At 45.3% G+C, this 17,823-nt stretch overlaps 1 protein-coding gene and 1 long non-coding RNA gene across 2 annotated transcripts in view; one reads left to right on the top strand and one right to left on the bottom strand.

Annotated features, from left to right (window-relative positions):
- JAG1 (jagged canonical Notch ligand 1) overlaps positions 1-2,037 on the bottom strand; it is a 36,057-nt gene extending 34,020 nt beyond the window's left edge. Inside the window, exons 1-2 of the mRNA XM_061461568.1 lie at positions 1,458-2,037; positions 231-536 (exon numbers count right to left, since the gene is read on the bottom strand). Coding sequence (XP_061317552.1) covers positions 231-536; positions 1,458-1,529 — 378 coding nt within the window. The 5' untranslated portion in view covers positions 1,530-2,037. The remainder of the gene's footprint in view (positions 1-230; positions 537-1,457) is intronic.
- Positions 2,038-2,123: 86 nt separating this feature from the next.
- Positions 2,124-17,823, top strand: part of LOC133273304 (uncharacterized) — a 53,457-nt gene continuing 37,757 nt past the window's right edge. The window contains exons 1-2 of the long non-coding RNA XR_009744726.1: positions 2,124-2,183; positions 7,968-8,213. This is a non-coding gene — a long non-coding RNA (uncharacterized LOC133273304). The remainder of the gene's footprint in view (positions 2,184-7,967; positions 8,214-17,823) is intronic.

The raw sequence follows: 17,823 nt of genomic DNA, 5'->3' as shown, positions 1-17,823 counted from the left end.
ACTTTCAAATTTAACAGGCTTCGCATTGTGAGCCCCAGGGAACAAAAACAAAAACACCACCACATTTTACTCATTTCTGTGTTGCGGATTCCCGATGCTCTTGCCAAGACGCTCCCTCCCCAATCCTGGTCCCTCTCCCCCTGCACAAGAAGTTAGCGCTCTGCTCGCCACGGCCATGTCAAACAGCACCGTCCAACAGAAGCAGAGCCTGAGCAGGCCACACAACTCACCGGCCAGGCGAAGCTGAAAGGGATAACAATCCGGTTCTTTTCATTATTCCGGTTGTACTTTAAATTGAAGGTATTTCCTCCGATGACAGGAGTGGATTTGGATCCGAAGCTGCAAGGACCGCCAGCAGTGACCCGCGATTGATACTCCTTCAGGCAAACTTTAAAATAGGTATCACACTCGTCTCTGGTGCATTTTTTATCTCCTGGGTTTCGGGTGCCATCACAGCAATTTCCATTTTGCAATTCACCATTGGCATTTTGCATGGATAAGATCTCCAGCTCGAACTGTCCTGACGCTAAAGTCACCTGTTAATCCCAAGAAAGAACCGGGGAAGGAAAACAAAAAAAACCAAGAAACAAGAAACAAACAGTTACCTCACTTTATTCCCAAACACAACCTACAACAACTCTGCAGACAGGACAAAGTCATTTTAAGCGTGCTTTCAAGAAGCACACGCATAGTATTAAAAATGCACATATAGCAACCACTCCAAGCTTTTCCCTATGAGACATCCATGAGAAAAGCTCATATATCATCCCAACCAAATAATGCCATTAATGCTAAAAATGAACCTTAAGTGTCAACTCCAAAACCACACTGGGAAGGCTTCTAAAAGGTTAGGAAATAAAACTAAACCGAACCAAGCGCTTATAAGCAAATGCAAACCCAACAGAACGATGGAGCTAAAGCAGAGCCTGGAAATGCAATCCCTCTGCCTAATCCGGGGTGCAGCTGAGACGGGGAAAATCACCTCCTCGCTCAAGGCTGCCCAGCTGAGAGTCAGACCCTGCTCGTTAGTCACCCCAGAAGAACTGCAATGAGACCCAGTGTAAAAGAAAAAAAAAGGGAAAAAAAGGAAAAAAAGTTTGGAAAAACAAATAAATAAAAAAGCGCTTTGCAGCAATTGCATTTTTTATTCCCAAGGAAACAAGTCTTGCTGCAAGAACTTCTGCGTTTGCCATCTCCGCACAGCAAAGTTAGCAGCGGAGCAGTAACTCCAGTCCCGCTGGAAGAGCCCTGCAAAAGCGCCTTGTGCACCACTCAAGCTTCGGGTTTTCCCAAGCCCGTCTATCGCAATCACCGCGGGAGCCGCGTTTCGCGGAAAAGCGGCAAAATCCCCCGCTCCGCGCGGCGGGCTCGGGGAGCCCCATTCGGGCTCGCCGGAGCTTCCCCTCTCCCCTTCTCCCTGCCCGTGCCGGGAGGACGCGCGGTGCCCAGGTACGTACCTTTGCCCGCAGCCCCAGCAGGGCTAGGACGAGGAAGCACGCCGCCGCGGCTGCCCGCCGGGGCGCACGCATGCCGCCGCCGCCGCCGCGCTGCCCGCCCGCCCGCCTGCAGGCCGCCGCCGCCGCCGCTCACTCCGGGCCGGGCCGGGGAGGGCCAGGAGGGGAGGAGGAGGAGGAGGAGGAGGTGCCGCCGCCGCTGTTGCCCGCCGCCGCCGCCGCCCCGCTCTAATATACCGCGCCGGCTGCGGCGCGCACCCGCGCCGAACAACGCCGCTTTTCAAGCGCTTTGAATAGCGCCCCGGTCTTCAATGCAAAGCAGCCCGGCCTCCTTTTATTCTCCTTATTCTCTCGCCTCCCTCTTTTCTTTCCCTTTTCTCTGGGTTTTGTTGGTTTGGTTTTTTTTTCCTCTCCTTTTTTATTATTGCGATTATTATCCCGATCCTTTTATTTCTTTCAGGTCGCCGGAGGCGCGGCGAGCCCCCCGCCCCCCCGAGACACACACGCACGCACACACACACACGCACACACATGCAGCACACACACCGCCCGGGAGCCGGCCGCCCGTCTGGGAGCCCCGCCGCCGATCGGCTTCATCTAGCCCACGGCGGCAGGCGGGGAGGCCGCCCGCCCGCGCATGCGCCTATCCATATGCATGAGGGGGGGAAAGGAGGAGGGAAGGAAGGAGGGGAATGGCAGGTACCGGCAGGAGAGAAGGAAGAGGAGAAGGTAGGCGGAGAAGAGGGCCGGCCGGCCGGCAGCCCGCCCGCAGGCGGGAGCCGAGCTGCGGGCGGCGGCTGCTCCTCCTGTGGGAGGCGGCGGATCCCCAACCGCCCTGCGGGTCGCAGCCGGGCGCTGCGCTCCGCTCCGCCTCCCTCAGGAAGCCCCGCTCCGCAGGTGCCTCCCGTGCTACCTGCGGCAGCGGCTCGCTGAGGAGGCCCAGGAGCGGAGAGCGGGCGGGAGCCTTCGCTCGGCGGCACCGCTCGAAAGAGAGGGCTCTTCCCGTCTGCAGGAGCCGTAGCTCCCCTTTCCTCTCCTCCTCGGGGCTGGGTGAAGGGAGAAGGGAGCCTTTGGGCTCAGTGCGGCGGTGGAAGCCTCGCCCGCCCGCCTTCCCGCCCCGCGGTACCTGAGGCAGCGCGGCCGTTACAGGGCGGGGGGCGCGCGCGCGCGCTCTTGGCGGGACCGCTGAGGTGATGGCGGTGCCCGGGAGCGGGTGTTCGCTCCCTGAGGGGAGAGGAAGGACCGGTCCCTGGCCAGCGGCTCCCCTGAGGGAAGCGGAGGTGGCAGCCGCCCTCGGTTATTCCCTTCTTAACAGGAGGCCGTGCAGCCGGGATTCCGCCGTGGTTAAGGGGCGCATCCCTCAGCTCCAGCTCCAGGCTGTTTAGTCAGGGAAGACAGCGTTTCCAGAGGTGCTGGAGATGCACGCCCCGGCTGCCCAGTGAGCTCTGGGGTTTGTCAGCCACCTTATTCGGGAGCAGGGTCTGGAGGTACCTGAACAAGTGGTTGCCTGTGGGAGTTTTTGCCACAGGATGCTGAGAAACACAGGTTTGCACAGTAGCTCCCAAAGGAAAAGCCACACATCAAAGGGCACTGGAAAAAAGGAGAAGGAGAAAAAAAAAAACAACAACAAAAAAAACACCCCTAACTTTGGTTCGGGAAGTCCCTGAGCCGCTGATCTGGAGGTCGGGTGAGTGCTGGGAACTGCCACTGCATCACTGTCCCTTTCTTCCTGAGGCGCTGGAGACAGGAACCTGGCCTCCATGACGTTTGGTCTGACCCACAACAGCTATTCTTGTGTCCCTATCTCCTAATTCACCCTGATCTAACGCAGTAGATGTGTGAATGTCTATTTTGTACATCAGAGTCAGTCGTATAGAGGAAAACAAGATTTCTGACCTGGTTTTATATCCTTTGTTTTCATTTCCTATGGCAAAAGCGAAGTACGCGCAAGTTCTTGGCTGTGGTGAGGTCTGGCCTGTCGTGGCGTATCAAAGGCTGTGAAGCTGGCTGTGTTCATGCCCCTAACCCTAAAACCATGCTCACACTCCTGTGGATCACTTCCCATGTGCGAGTTCAAAACTCAGATTACACAGCAGCAATTCTGGCATGCCAGTGAGGTGAGCGGTTGCCGAATGCTCCTTCCAGCCTCATTCAGCCCAGTTCTAACCATATCAGTTGTTAATTAACTTCTCTTGGGCTGGTGAACCTTCATTGTGTTTAATCCACAAAGTGGCTGCAGTTTGGTGATACAAGAACCTCTCTTCTTACTTTCCAGTGGGTGTTGGTTAGCTTCTGCAGCCTATTTAAGTGTTACTCATTCACAGGTGCCACGCATGTGTTCCTCTGGGCCTTTAAATACCCTACTGCTTGCTGGTACGCTCCGTACCTTTAGGGCAGGCCTGGAGTTGGCCTTCCTGCAAAAGGTTACTCCACCTGTTTGACTCCAGTGCTTAGGAAATCCAGAGCTCTGGTTCCCACAGTGCTTGTGACTCAGCAGAGTAGCTGCCCTTTAACAGAATTACTCGTCCAACAGCTTAAAATGCTTTGCAAGCACCAATGAATTAGGCTTCCCAATGCCTTGAGATGAGAAGTGTTACTGATAGGTAAACCAAGGCAGAGCGTGAGTCATGTGCAGAAGCACATTGCAAACCCTTTCTCTCACGGCTCTGAAAGAAATTTTGACCTAGTAAAAGTCAGGAGTAAAATCCCTTTAATTTATTAAGGCCAGAATTTCATCCTTGAGGTCTTGTCTCCTGCTTTTCTACGCTGAGATCTTGAGGCCAGATCTTTACCCATTGCACGGCCTGTGGGTCTTTTTAAGATGCCTTTTTCACTACATACACAGCAACATACAAATAAATTCCTGCATGTGCATAAGGGGCCTGTATTGTAGCTACTTTGAGTAGTCTGAAACCAGTACACGTGAAATTCCTGCTGCGGTTCTCTGCTTGCACATCTCAATGTATCATGAGGTGGGGAGCCAATGCATCTTCCTTTGAGGCCGGTGAAGAGCTTTTCAGTGTCTGGCACTCAGCTTTTTACATTGCGTAAAGTTACTTCCTGCTAATCTTCCTATTCTGACATAATGAGATTGCATCCACATTTGAAGCCGTTATAAACATTTAGTGTGCCAAGGTCCGGCCTTACAGACAGCACTTCAAGCCTGAATCAGTTCCCTAATATAGAGTTGGATCCTGCTTCATTGAAGCCACTGGGAGAATGCCCAGGACTTTGGTGGGATGAGGATCACAGCCTTTAGAGGGAGCGCCTGGCTTACGAGGGTCAGGTGTCATGAAGTCAATTCTTTGTGTTAGGAAAGTTGTAATTTCCTTTTAAAGCTCAGTGACTCATTGAATCATGGCTGTGAACAATCCCACAGGATTTCCTTAGATTTGTGATAGCTGAAGGTAAGCTTGGAATGGCGCCCCTGGAAAATTTCTTCGTTCAGGGGCCTGATCCATCTCATTTTCAAATCAAGTAACTAAACTTTTGTTTACCACTATAACGCAGATCAAGAGGGTTGTGTAATCGTGGGGCCTGTTCCTGCATCAGCCTTTGATAAACCAGTGGAAAGGGCTACCTGAAAAGCATCCGTTGAAATGTGGAATCTGGAGTCATAAAGAATTCGTAAAGCTCAATGACCTCATTTCACAGCAAAGAAAGAGGCTAGAGGAGCCCTTTGTTTCTTCATAGTCTCATAAAAGTAGTTTTGCTTCTCAAAATTATCCACCCTCTAAAATTCATTTACTGTTGTTTTAGGTGTAATTCTGGACAAACTGAGTGAAAGAGTGAAATTTGCATCCACTTGGATGATCCTTAATCTAGGAGTTAAGCTTCCCTATTGCAAGGAGAACAACATATCAGTCAATCATGGATGAGTGAGCTTTTAGATAACGCCTTTCCTATAATACACCCATAACACTTTATTTTCCTCTTGTTGTACTGGAACTGACCTCCCCACTTGGGCAAGTGTCATGGAGGCAGAGATAGGGACTGTGCTGTGCTGCTTGGCTGACACACATTTCAGAGCAACACATTCCAGCAGATGAACCCATTTGCACAGTTGAGTGATCTAAACTTAGAAAGCTAATTTCTCTAATTACAAAGTGAGACTGAACTCCTGTAAAGCTTTTCATCACCTGAGTGGAATGGGAATTGCACTTCCATAATCATTTCATGTTTAGAAACTAATTAGAAAGCGTTTTGTGGGGAGGCCACACCCCGGGTTAGACTATTTCACAAACGGATTGGGAGAGGACACTACCTCTGATGAGAAAGTTGAGCAAGCGGCAGAGGTTAGGAGAAGGAGTAGAGCTTACCAAACACTGAGCAGGGCATGTCTACGACCACAAAAGCTGCAGTTTTTCAGAGTCAGGCCATTTCTTAAAGCTGTATCTTGAAGCAAGCTTTCCAAATGTGACGAAAGATTCTGGAGAAGATGCTCCAGTGACCAGAGACCCAAATCCAATTTGCTGCTACAAGCACATACTTTCTTCTTTCCCTGGAGCACGTTGGTTAAGAGAATGAAAATTTCAAAGCCCCATTGTGCATATTTTGCATGTGCATTTTGTGACTTTGAAATTCCCACCTTAGTTTTCTGTATCTTACCTTCCCGGAATGCAAATGAGGAACTAAATCTAATTCAGAGGGTATTCTGAGAACAATAAATCTAAAGACTCTGGGATGCTCAGAAATGGCTGTAGTGAGAACCAGTAAAGTCCCTGAAAGAGTTAAAAGTTGTAGAGCTGAAAAATGTCTATTGTAGAGCTTTTAAGTTTTATCCAGCTGTAATTAACTGAATCCATAACATTATTGCTTTCTGTCACAGCTTAAAATTGAGACCTTACTCTGTTCCAGAGAATAGTAGTTTGTCCTTCAGTTTCCTTTATTTATATGCATATAAAACCTGTTTTCTGGTTGTTTCTCTGTTAATCCTTCAGGAATCAAATGCCTACACCTTAACCTGTGAACCCCACTGCTTTGTCCTCCAGTTATCCTCCCCAGTGGCTGGATTTCTGTACACCGGTGATTTGATCTCAAGTCCCTACTTTCTAAAAACAGGGGAGAGCTGAGACTACAGTTTTAGGTCTGAATAGGAGTGCACCTTATCAAGCTAGAGTAGCTTCCAGTAGGTGCAAAGACTGTGACACTGAGCAGTGCTGGCACATCTGTCACAGACAAGATGACACTTTCATTTGATAAGCAGTAACCTCAGCTATTCTTGTCAGTTGTAGAAAAGGCTGTGCTTGAAACCTAGGCTGAGCCCCATCTCCAATGAACAATGAATTGTAAGCTTTCAAGAGAGCTCCAAGTTTCTAGGTGGGCTTTCCTCATAGCCTTCTGCAAGGGTGCTTAATTTAGCTAATTTTAGTAAGTGCTCAGATCAAGTTTCATTTTATTGTTATGAAAGCATCAAAATGCCCACAGTTTTCATATATACTGCTCTCTCTTTATTGTTCAATGCATATGTTTAACAGGTTCTTTATCACCAACTACCCTAAGGGTGCAAGACTGAAGCATGCAGGGGTGTCATTTAGCTAAGGAAATGACTAAAAAAGAGCTGTAATTGGGAATTTTAAATTTGGGTGTTCAATATATGACTTCTTGCCTTTGCCCACCATGGGCATGGCCATTCCATGGCTAATCTAATATTCTGGACCTTGAGTTTACTTAGTCCTGCATGGGGGATATAGAAGGAATTGCTTCATTTGGTAGGAAGTAATATCTAGATGCATTAGAATTGATAAAATCCAGATTCTTACGTAACTTGCTGGAATGGCAAGTGTATTGAGCCTCAAGACTGGGTGGATGGGAGTGACCCTGCTGATCTGCAGGGAAAATGTTTCTCCGGGGAGTTAGGGGTATATAACATGGCACGGTGGCCTGTGTTGATGGCACTGCCTGCTCCCTGGCAGAGAGAACATTTCTGTATCAGCTAAATACTTTTAGATAAAGGACATGCTCCAGAGGGTGGCTAGCATCCTTGGTGGTACAGATAAAGACAAGGTCCTAGGTAAAGGGGCTCAAAATGGCTTTCCCCATGTCCATCCTTTACACAGGAATTAAAAAACCCCAACCTTGACCATTCTGCATGTTGCAACATGTGGATGTTATCTGTATGTGTATTGAGGGCTTGTGTGTCATTGATCATACGGTGAGAGATGTGACAGGACTGTATGTCAGAGCCAGCAGCATTCAGAATAGTCTGAGCCCGCTCCGATTTGGGAGTTTTGGTGTTGAAACACTGCATTTTGAACAAGGGCCACCTCAACTGCAGCAGTTCATCTCTTGAGACTCTCCCAGTCCCACTCTGGAGTTACCTGTGGTCAAAATGCCTGCAACTACTAGCAGGAGAGTGGAAACAAGACTGAATGAGAAGGAATGGAATAATAATAGGCTAGGTGCATCATGGAGAGATGGCAAATAAAAGCCCCTGTTCTGGAGAGTATGAGCGAGATACAGTGTTCTGTCACCTGCTTCTCTGATTAAAGGATTTTTTTGCTCTTTCCACAGAACCTGGAACGTTTTACATTCCTGCCTCTCTGTCAGCTGTTCTGTCTTGCATTTTCAAACACATGGGGGACGATTTTCCCTTCAATTGCTCCTGTTCTCAACCCTGAGTCATGGACTCACTCCAAGTGTGATGAAGGACATCCCTGATTTGTAGCACTGGCAGCAAGACATGCTTGGTGAAGACCTGAAAGAAAAAAGAGCCTGGCTGTAGAATCGGACCCTTAAAACCAATTAACTTCTTTGAAGGTAATGGCATTACCCAGTGTGCATCCTCTCTGTGTCTGAAAGGGGCCACAGACCCTCGCAGATCCACAATCTGTGTGTTGCCCTAAACTGCTGGGGGTTTTATATATACATAATGATGATTTTTATTTACTGTGGCAGAGGGGAACGAATGAGGATCTGCCACAACTTGAATAGAAGCAATTCCACACCTGTCCCTTTAAATGCACATTTGTGGTTGGCTGCCTTGTATTGTCCTCCCTCCTCTGGGGCTGTAGGGGACTTGTATGTGTGTGTGTGTGTGGAAGGATTTCCCAGCCTAGTTGGTGACCTCTCGTCTTGCTGCTCCAAGCAGTGGCTTCCCTCCCCTCCTTTCTTTCCAATATTTATTGGAAGCACGTGCTAAGGAATCTGTGAGCCTGCAATGCTAATGAGTGCGTGGCATAGAGCAGAGCAGGGCACCAGATGCAAAGGGCCAGGCGCGTTTCCTAATGAGGGAGTCCCGAGACCCATCTGTTGAGTCTCGTGGGTCCTCAATGAAGTTAGCTACGCAAGGTTGCCAGAGGAGGTTTTTTTTCTCTAATGCTTTTAGTTCTCAACAAGTGCAATCCTGTATAGAGCAGCATGTCATGGAGTGAGGTTTTGTTGTTACTAGCAGATAATGTGACTTTGAAAAGAACGCCCCCCACCCCAGCTGAAAAGAGGATAACCCTCCTCTACCCCCTTCCTTCCCATCCTCCTTGCTCGGATCAATAGCAGGTCCCTAGGCACAAAGCCTGCATTCTTTTATTCTCAAATTAGAGCAGCTGCAGCAGCAACACCACAGCTCATTGGAAACCTATTAGCTTTTGAAAGACTTAATCCAGTTTGAAAATAACTAGTGTTTCTCAATCCTTCACGCACTCACTCCTGTAAGAGGCAATATTCTTAGACTGCATTGAGAGAGGACTGGGTTTATTATTAAAATAACCTGCATCTCTCTCGGTGACCCAAAGGAGCAACAAAGAAGGCAAAACGTCAGTTTTCAGCTTCAAACAGCCTAAGTACATGGGATTTACTCTGTCATATCACACCCTACCACTGAGCTATGCCGCCTACCATCCTGCCTTCGACAGTGACCGGTATCTTGTGATTCACTCTCCAATTTCACAGTTTTTAAGGCCAGAAGGCACTATTATGATAATCTATTTGACCTCCTGCACAACACAGACATTATAATTTCATCTTAGGTAGGATAAAAGCTGGGAGCAGCTGAATTCTTTAATGCTGCTCTGCTGGGCAGTGGTGGAAATGTGGGGGTTTTTGGGAGGTGCTTTTTGCTATAAGGGGAATTTGTTCTTTTTAAGCACATTAAACATAGAGCTTTGCCAATGGGAGCCCTGTGTACATGCAGCAAATGCCTTGCTTTGGAGTTAGGGGAGCTGAATTTAGGTAGAAAGGGTTTGCTCATCTGTCTTGGTTTCTTGTTTAGCTTTTATATCTGAGCAACCCTTTACTATGCATCTCCCTGCAGCAAGCCTTTGAGCTATTTACTCCCATGTTAAAGATGGGTATCTGAGCTTCAGCAATTGCTTATGGCCTTCAGAGACATTTAGGCCACAAACGCCATGTGAAGAGGATAGCAGTGATGAAACAAAAGTTACCTTAAACAGGGTCATGAGTCTCATGCCCCAAGTGACACTGGAATCTGTAGATGATCAGGCAGCTTATTTTATTTAGCTTGAGTCCCAGCTTAGTGTGTTTGCTGGGACATCTTTCTCTGCCCAGTCTTTTCCTCTACCGTGGCAGTCCAAAACGTTTCCTGTAAGTGCTGCCAACTACTCTCAGTGATGATGGTACAGACATTTTGGCAGGAGTAGCTGGGGTAGGACCACCAGCTGACTTCCTGAAGGCCACCGAACACCAGCAGCTTTTGATTTCTACTGACCTGGACCAGATTCAGTGTGGTGACCTAGAGCTAAGGGGCTCAGTATCTCATTACTAATCCCTTGAGCTAGCCAATTCCTTCCACCAAGTCAATGTTTTCTAAAGTGTTAAAAGACTTTTCCTGCCTGCCTGCCCATTAAATCCTGCTCTTCTGTCCGTGTCCTTGGATCAGCCTAATCACTGAAGTGGATCAGTTTCAAGTCTTAAGGAGGCAAGCTGTGGTACTGACAATGCAGGAGATGGCAGGCAGTGCAGCTGAGGCGCTGCTTTCCATCCAGCAGGACAGACACTGCTCTTAGGGGTCTGTTTTTGTGTAACCCCAAGGTGCTGCTTTTCTGATGCATTGTCAATTGGGACATGTGGCGTTTCCTGCTTTTAGCTTATTTATCTGAGTTTTACAATTTATATATGTTTCTAAATACTTATCTAGGAAAAAGAAACAAAGTGTGTCCCTAGATCGTGCCCAGGCATTAATGTTTGCATGCCTCAAGTACTAATTCTCTTCTGTGATATTTTAATCTTCTCACTTGCTGAGCCGGGGAACTTAGCTTTACAGGATGAACCACACAGAGCACCATCACTATGTATCTTTATTATTTAGGTGTTATATTTTGAAGATACAGAGAAGCGTGTTTCAAAAGAGTGTGTTTGGAAACCTCTATGTTCTATGTTAAAATCTGCAATAGCCTCATTCGCATACACTTGGCAGGAAACAGCTTCCATTTGCTTAATTTTAGATTAGATACAGAACAGCTCAGAATTTCAGGCCTTCTATATACGTGTCTTCTTTTCCAGCAAAGCTTCTTCATAATTCATATAGACTTACAAAGTATACATTGCTCTATGTATGTATTTCCCCCCCCCCCAATATATATGTGTATAAAAAAGGGGAGCTGCTATTAGGCATTTCAGTTACTCATCCTTGCTAACTGTTCCCTTAATACTTACTTGGTAAAGTGGCTATAGCTGTGTTCTTACGGGGAATATTTTTCTTCTTGCAGGGTAGGAACACTGTTTCCCCCCCTACTTATGCAGCTCTGCAGTAGCAGTCTGTGGTGCACATGCACTTGAATACCAATATCTCTTATCAATTTTTTCTTAAAATGAAACTTATTCATAGTGAATGTGTCTGCCTTTGACTGCATATAATCAGACCAGGCTGCAGATAAAAAGAGCATAAATCGCCAAGCTTTTGCGCTTGCTGTTACAGGAGTTGTGTATTTGCTGAGGGATGCTAACCACGTTTGCCCTTCTGTTCAGTCAGTGGATCAGAACACTAATTCTAGGCTATCTATCTCATTAAGAATATTCTTACAATGTTAGTCTCCAGAATCACAGGGGGTTGATCCTTTTCAATCCTGGTGATGTCATCTAATGCTGTTACCATTTGAAACAAAGTTCTTAATGTGGAGCTTGACATGAAGGCCTGTGTCTACTAAAGACACAGAAGCAAAATCTAAGAGTGTCCTTCCTTTTGCTAGTGCTTTGTTTATCTGAATTGTTTCCCAAGTTAACTCCTGTGGCCTAACCCCATAGAAGAGAAGATCTAATCTCTGATTGTCCTCTGGGACTATTCCTGCAAGGTCCTTGAAGAATATATCCTGTTTCCCAGTCAAAGAATTATTCCAAGGATGTGTCCTGTCTTCTCTTCTCATTTGAAGATTGTTTACCTGTTATTAATGAGCTGTGTTTTGTCTATGGACTATTCCTAGTCTGGTGGCATTGTGATGCTTATTGGAGAAGGAGGAAGGATTAAAATGGCTCAGACTTTGCATTCAACATCACATACTGTATGCAGAAGGACTTAACAATCATGTCACGAACACACCAAAACTTAGACAGCCCTTGGAGGCAGCAGAAATTGTGCCATTAGTGGGAGATAGATAGAGTCTTTAATAGAGAAATATTGTGAGAATTGATAATTACCTGTTCTGGTGATGTTTTAGAGCAGCATGGTTTGTGTTGTCAGGTGTCAGATGTGGAATGAAATAACCATTTCAGGGTAGTGCTAAATTAAAGCAATTAGAGGATCAAGTTATACGTAAGCATAAATATTCAAACTCAGCTGCAGCAAATAGAATGCTCTCATTTGTGCCAGCTAAGATTAGTTTGGCAATTTTATTACAGTATGAAGAGGTCACTTATTGTTTCAAAGAGGTTTTTCCTGAAAGGAAGACAACCAGTGCTGAAGAGCTGAAAGCACTGAGCTGTGCTCATTTGGATTAAAAATAGGTATTTTTGGCCAGCGGAGCTTCAAAATAAGCAAATTCTCAAACCAAACAGTTTTCCTTTTGGTAGCCGAAAAGGAAACCGCACATCCAGGAGGAATGTAGATCAAAGCAAACTCTGCAAATGATGCAGAAACGCATAAAATAACAAACAAGGCTGGTGGGAAGAGGGGAGCTTTTGTAAGTAGATAGGTCTGTTCATATTACACTGAAACCAAATGCAAGATGGCTAAAGAAGATACTTGAGAGGGGTGTATCAGGCTATAGATATTTCTCCTCAGAGGATTTTTTCCAGCCTGTTTTTGCATATCCATTGTATTTGCAAAGTCGCATATAAGTGGCATACTCAGCACCAGATCTCACTGATACCAACTTCTGCCTTTCACCACTCTATCTTATCTTTCACTTTCCTTGTCTCACTGGCTTCCCTGAGCCTCTGTTTGCCTAAATCTGTGGCAAAACATGTTTGGTTTATTGCTTGCCCGTAATGCTGTTAAAGCTCATCATCAACTCATCTTCTATAACTAAGATTTCAATTTTTAGGTAGTTTAACTTTCATACTTTTCAGAACAAAAAAATCTGTATGTATATAGGTATTAGCTGGTTAAATTGGAATGCATTGTTTAATGTGGTATATGAGAGTATAAATCTACATCAGAACTGTTTTTAATAGACAATATGAAAAGAAAGTCATTGCTAAGTATTTTTAAACTTATCGTTTCACTTTCTTTTAAGTAAAACTGTTACTGCAACAATCAAGGCTTGTATAAGTTGAATTAATAGGAATTTGGCAGTTGCAGTGAAGTCACTCTAGCTGAGTGACTTGTCCAGTTCTTTCTTGGATGCCTCTTCATCAAGTGATGGGAATATAATTCCTGAACTCCTTGGTGGTTTTGATTCACAGAATTCTTGATACAAGAGAAAGGACCTTGCAGAACGGAGAAGGGTCCTTTGTCCACCAGCCGGGAAGGGACTGGGATTTCTGGGATAGCTGTGTTCCCTCCTGTGGGTCCTGCAGACCTCTCCATGTCTCTTTTGTCCTATTAGCTCTTTCCATGTGCCTCCCCAGCTGAAGAAGATTCATGTGTTCCACCTACCTCACCTTTGGTAGAAAACAACTCTTTGGTTGTGCTGAAGATAATTAATTTCCTCTAGGCCAACAAGTGAGAAGGCAGCATATCTTTGAGCCACATTTCTTTACATAGAACTGAATGTGTCTCTTGCCTCTCACCCTGTATCTCTTACTTCTGCAGCCACATGCCTTTTGAAAGCAGCCTGTCTAAGGCTGGAGCAGAGTGGGTTCCCCAGGGCTCTATATGTGAGGACAGGACACAAGCTGAACTGACGCAGTCCAGAGAAGCCTGCCATCAGGAAGGGCAGGCCCCACTGCACCCATCCTGTACAGGTCATAGGATATACGTCGCACCTTCCCATCTTCCCCTTGGCTGTGCACGAAAAGATGCCTGCTCATTGTGTGAAGGTCAGGTTACTGTAGAAATGCTACTCTTCAGAAGGCTGTCACTGGGATAGATGTGGGGTAGGTGGAAAACAATGCTTTTCCAATGTACCAATAAAGGCTTATTTGTGCCACACAAAGTTTTCCTCTAGGAACTTTTGATTTCTCTAGGACTCTGGAATTGTTTGCCATCTCTTTGAACTTTTTTTAACATGGCTACTTTTAGCCTGAATGGAGACTAGTGAAAGTTCAGGCACTATATCCAGGGAAACTCATCTCTGTGTGAGCAGTGGACCAGTCAATAGGCTCCACGTATCAGATTGTTAGACAAAGGGGCAGCCTGCAGCAAAAGGGATGTTTGTATTGTGGCCTGAACAGGCTTCCTTAAAAATAATAGCCAAAGGTAAACACTATCAATTCACAAATTAGATGCTTGTAAAAAAAATGTCAGCCCATTTGCTAACCCTGTAAGAAGGGAAATAAGACTTGACAGTTTGCTGTGCTGTGATTCTAAGCATGATGGTTTCCGTAGACAGAGTGCTTACGGTGCTCTGTAGGCAGGGTGAGTGCACTGCAGTCATTGATGGCAAGTGATTGGGAAGATTTGTTGCTGTGCAGAAGTTTGTGCATGGCTTGCTTTTAGGTTGTTTCATCCTATCCACATCAAGTAAGAAAATGCAAAGGTGTCCGATCTGAACAAGCAAAATAAAGCTGATGTTCTAAAAAGAGTACATCCACACAGTGCCTTCTGTTTTTCTACTCAGATGTGGTCTTTCTTTTTGTGACTTCAGGTTACCAATAATGCAGTGGGGTTGTTGAAAGAGGATTATCCCCAGGTCCAAGCTGGCTTTGCAAGGGGAAATTTGCTACTGGAGGAGTATCTTTGCAAAATTTATTCCCAAGGTGATATCTTCCAAGTACAGAAACAATTTCTATTTGTGACCTCCTCGGTTCTTGGTAAATATATGGCCAGCAGATCTCAAACTTGGTCAGTACTCTGCATCTGCTGGCTAACTGAGTGATTCTGGGCTCCACAGGAAAAGATGCTGCACTCGGGGAGTTTTGGGAGGAATTTACCATAGAATAGTTAGGGTTCTATAAGGAGCTTAAGGAAAGGACCTTAAGAAAAAGCCTTAAGATCATCCAGTTCCAACCCCCCTGCCATGGGCAGGGACACCTCACACTAAACCATGCCACCCAAGGCTCTGTCCAACCCGACCTTGAACACTGCCAGGGATGGAGCGTTCACACCTTCCTTGGGCAGCCCATTCCAGTGCCTCACCACCCTTACAGTAAAGAATTTCCTCCTTATATCCAATCTAAACTTTCCCTGTTTAAGTTTCAACCCATTGCCCCTTGTCCTATCACTTCACTGAAAGGGAGAAAGGTTGAAGAGATCTTGATGAAAGGCATGGAGTAGAGCAGCCATAATTCAGGCTGGACAAATTCTGAGTAGTTTTACACAGAGTATTTCATAGTTGCTAGAAAATCTCTCATTGAGTCCAGGAGTTTTTATACTGTCCCACTGTGTTTAGCTGGCCTCAGGTATATGGAAAGTCATATTGGAATGGGACATTTTTTAGGGACAACAGATTGCTTGATGAAGGCCTTGTACAGAGATGAAGAGTGAAAGGCTCATTCCTGTGAGACAGCTTCCAGTGTGATTGTGATGGTTGTGCTTAGCACTGATGATGGGTATCAGAGATCAATTATATTACTCGGGAAACAAACCATAGTCTGTAAAACTGAGTTTAAATAGTTGGGACTGAAAAATGGCATAGAGGCATGAAGTGCATAAGAAAGACTGCTTAGGAATAAGGACCTAGCCTAGACCTTACGCAAAACCAACCCAGGCAGGAAATGAAATATATACTTTAACATGGAACTGATGACATCAATTGTCTGACCTTCTTTTGCTGAAATACCTTGCTATGTGCCAGTGTTGAAAACTGATCTGAAAGGACCTGTGGGGTTTTGATTTTACACATTCTTCATCAAGATGCAGCTTTCTGAAACATGATTAAATATTTGATAACTTTGACTACAACTAAAGCTGATCAGTCTCTAATTCGGGGATTTTAAACATCAATAAACAATTGTCCCCAAACTTACAGAATCTCAAAAACTCGTAAAGAATCATAGAACTGTTTAGATTGGAGAAGACCTTACAGATCATTGAGTCCAACTGTTAACCCAGCACTGCCATATACACCACTAAACCATGTCCCTAAAATGTGTCCTTAAACATTAGATACCCTTAACATTAGGGATTGCTAAACATTAGAAACAGCTGCTTTTACATAACCTTTAATATAGCTGTTATTACAGTGTGGTTCCTTCACAGTATCTGTTATGCTTGCATATGTCAGCACGAGAATTGAAGTCTCCCTCAAAATAGTCATTGGCTTTTCGTCAGCAAAAATCTATAATCAGAATAATTTTGGTATAAGCAGCACTTTCACAATGGAAAGCCTGCATTCAGGAGATTTCTGGCAACTCTGAGCTTGAAAGGGACTGCTTCTAAAACAGGAAAATGCTGCTAATATAACTATATTATAGAGAAGTCTGTTACACAAGAATGAAAGCAAAAGAGAACCATGAACACTGCCATACCAGGTAAGATCCAGTGTGGCAATTTCTGTTGGTATTGGTCAGTACAAGGGGCAAAAAAATTAGGAAGCAGTTATCTGCCTAAAGAAAAAAAAAATATCCTGAGCATTTAGTTACTAGTTTGGATGGCTTTATAAACATTTAGTGGTATCTTGTCATAGGTAACACTAATTAGCTTCAAAACGCAGCGTTTTTGGTTTCCCAGTCGTTCTCCTGGCAGAATTTCACAGATTATTCATACTGAGATTTTTCTTAAATAGCTTTAAAATGTTATCTTTCTCCTTCATTGTATTTTATTTCTGGTGTCCTCAACATAAAAAGGACATGGAACTGTTGGAACAAGTCCAGAGGAAGCCATGAGGATGATCAGGGGACTGGAGCACCTCCCATATGAAGACAGGCTGAGAGCCTGGAGAAGAGAAGCTGAGTGGAGACCTCACAGCAGCTTCCAGTATCTGAAGGGGGCCTATAAGGATGCTGGAGAGGGACTCTTCATCAGGGACTGGAGTGATAGACAAGGCAGAACAGGTTCAAACTTAGACAGGGAAAGTTCAGGTTAGATATAAGGAAGAAGTACTTGACTGTGAGGGTGGTGAGGCACTGGAACAGACTGCCCAGAGAAGTGGTAGATGCCCCATCCCTGGCAGTGTTCAAGGCCAGGTTGGACAAAGCCTTGGGCAACATGGTCCAGTGGAAGGTGTCCCTGCCCATGGCAAGGGATTGGAACTGTATGATCTTGAGGTCCTTTCCAACTCAAACCATTCTATGGTTCTGTGATTATGGGAGAGGCTGAAAAGGACGTGACTCACTTTTTGGTTTTGATCTGGGATGTAACTCTCTTCTCATTTTCACTTAGCAATGGTAATCCTGGTGTTTTCAACCGATTTTTTCCAGATATTTCTTAAAGTTTCTAGGCATTTCACTTGCCAATCTCTTGGACCCCTATTGTTTCTGGTCTCTTCTATCTGTGGATTCAGTATTTCAGACAAGAAACTTATGTAGTAACACTATCATAATAGGAAAGTAATAAAATGTATACTAAGTGTCCATAAATTCTAAATGAATGTCTAGACAGTATTTTAACACACTTATCCATGGCTCTTTTTTTAGGTTTTAGGCTATCAAAGTAGAAAGATAATGAATCCTTTTGCTAAGAAACGGTGGCTTGGCTGAGCCACATAGGCATGGTGTGCTGCTGCTACTTAATAATTACAGCTGAGTGAAAATAAAGGTATTTAAATTACAGAAGAGCTGCAGCACTGAGCATGATCTTTCAGATTGCTGCTGGAGGTATCCTGATAGTGACTCATAGCATGGTGGTACTGAAAATGTGTTGGTTCAGGGTCTGTGGTCTTCTGCAGGACGATCACATTGCAACTTTAATGTTTCCTGGACACTTGGGTATCTCTAATTC

Source organism: Pezoporus flaviventris, unplaced genomic scaffold (assembly GCF_033815535.1).
Source record: "Pezoporus flaviventris isolate CSIRO_AGI_PZ_B2104156 unplaced genomic scaffold, CSIRO_AGI_Pfla_v1 ptg000031l, whole genome shotgun sequence".
In the NCBI taxonomy this organism is placed as follows: domain Eukaryota; kingdom Metazoa; phylum Chordata; class Aves; order Psittaciformes; family Psittacidae; genus Pezoporus; species Pezoporus flaviventris.
This window is presented reverse-complemented; position numbering and strand designations above follow the sequence as displayed.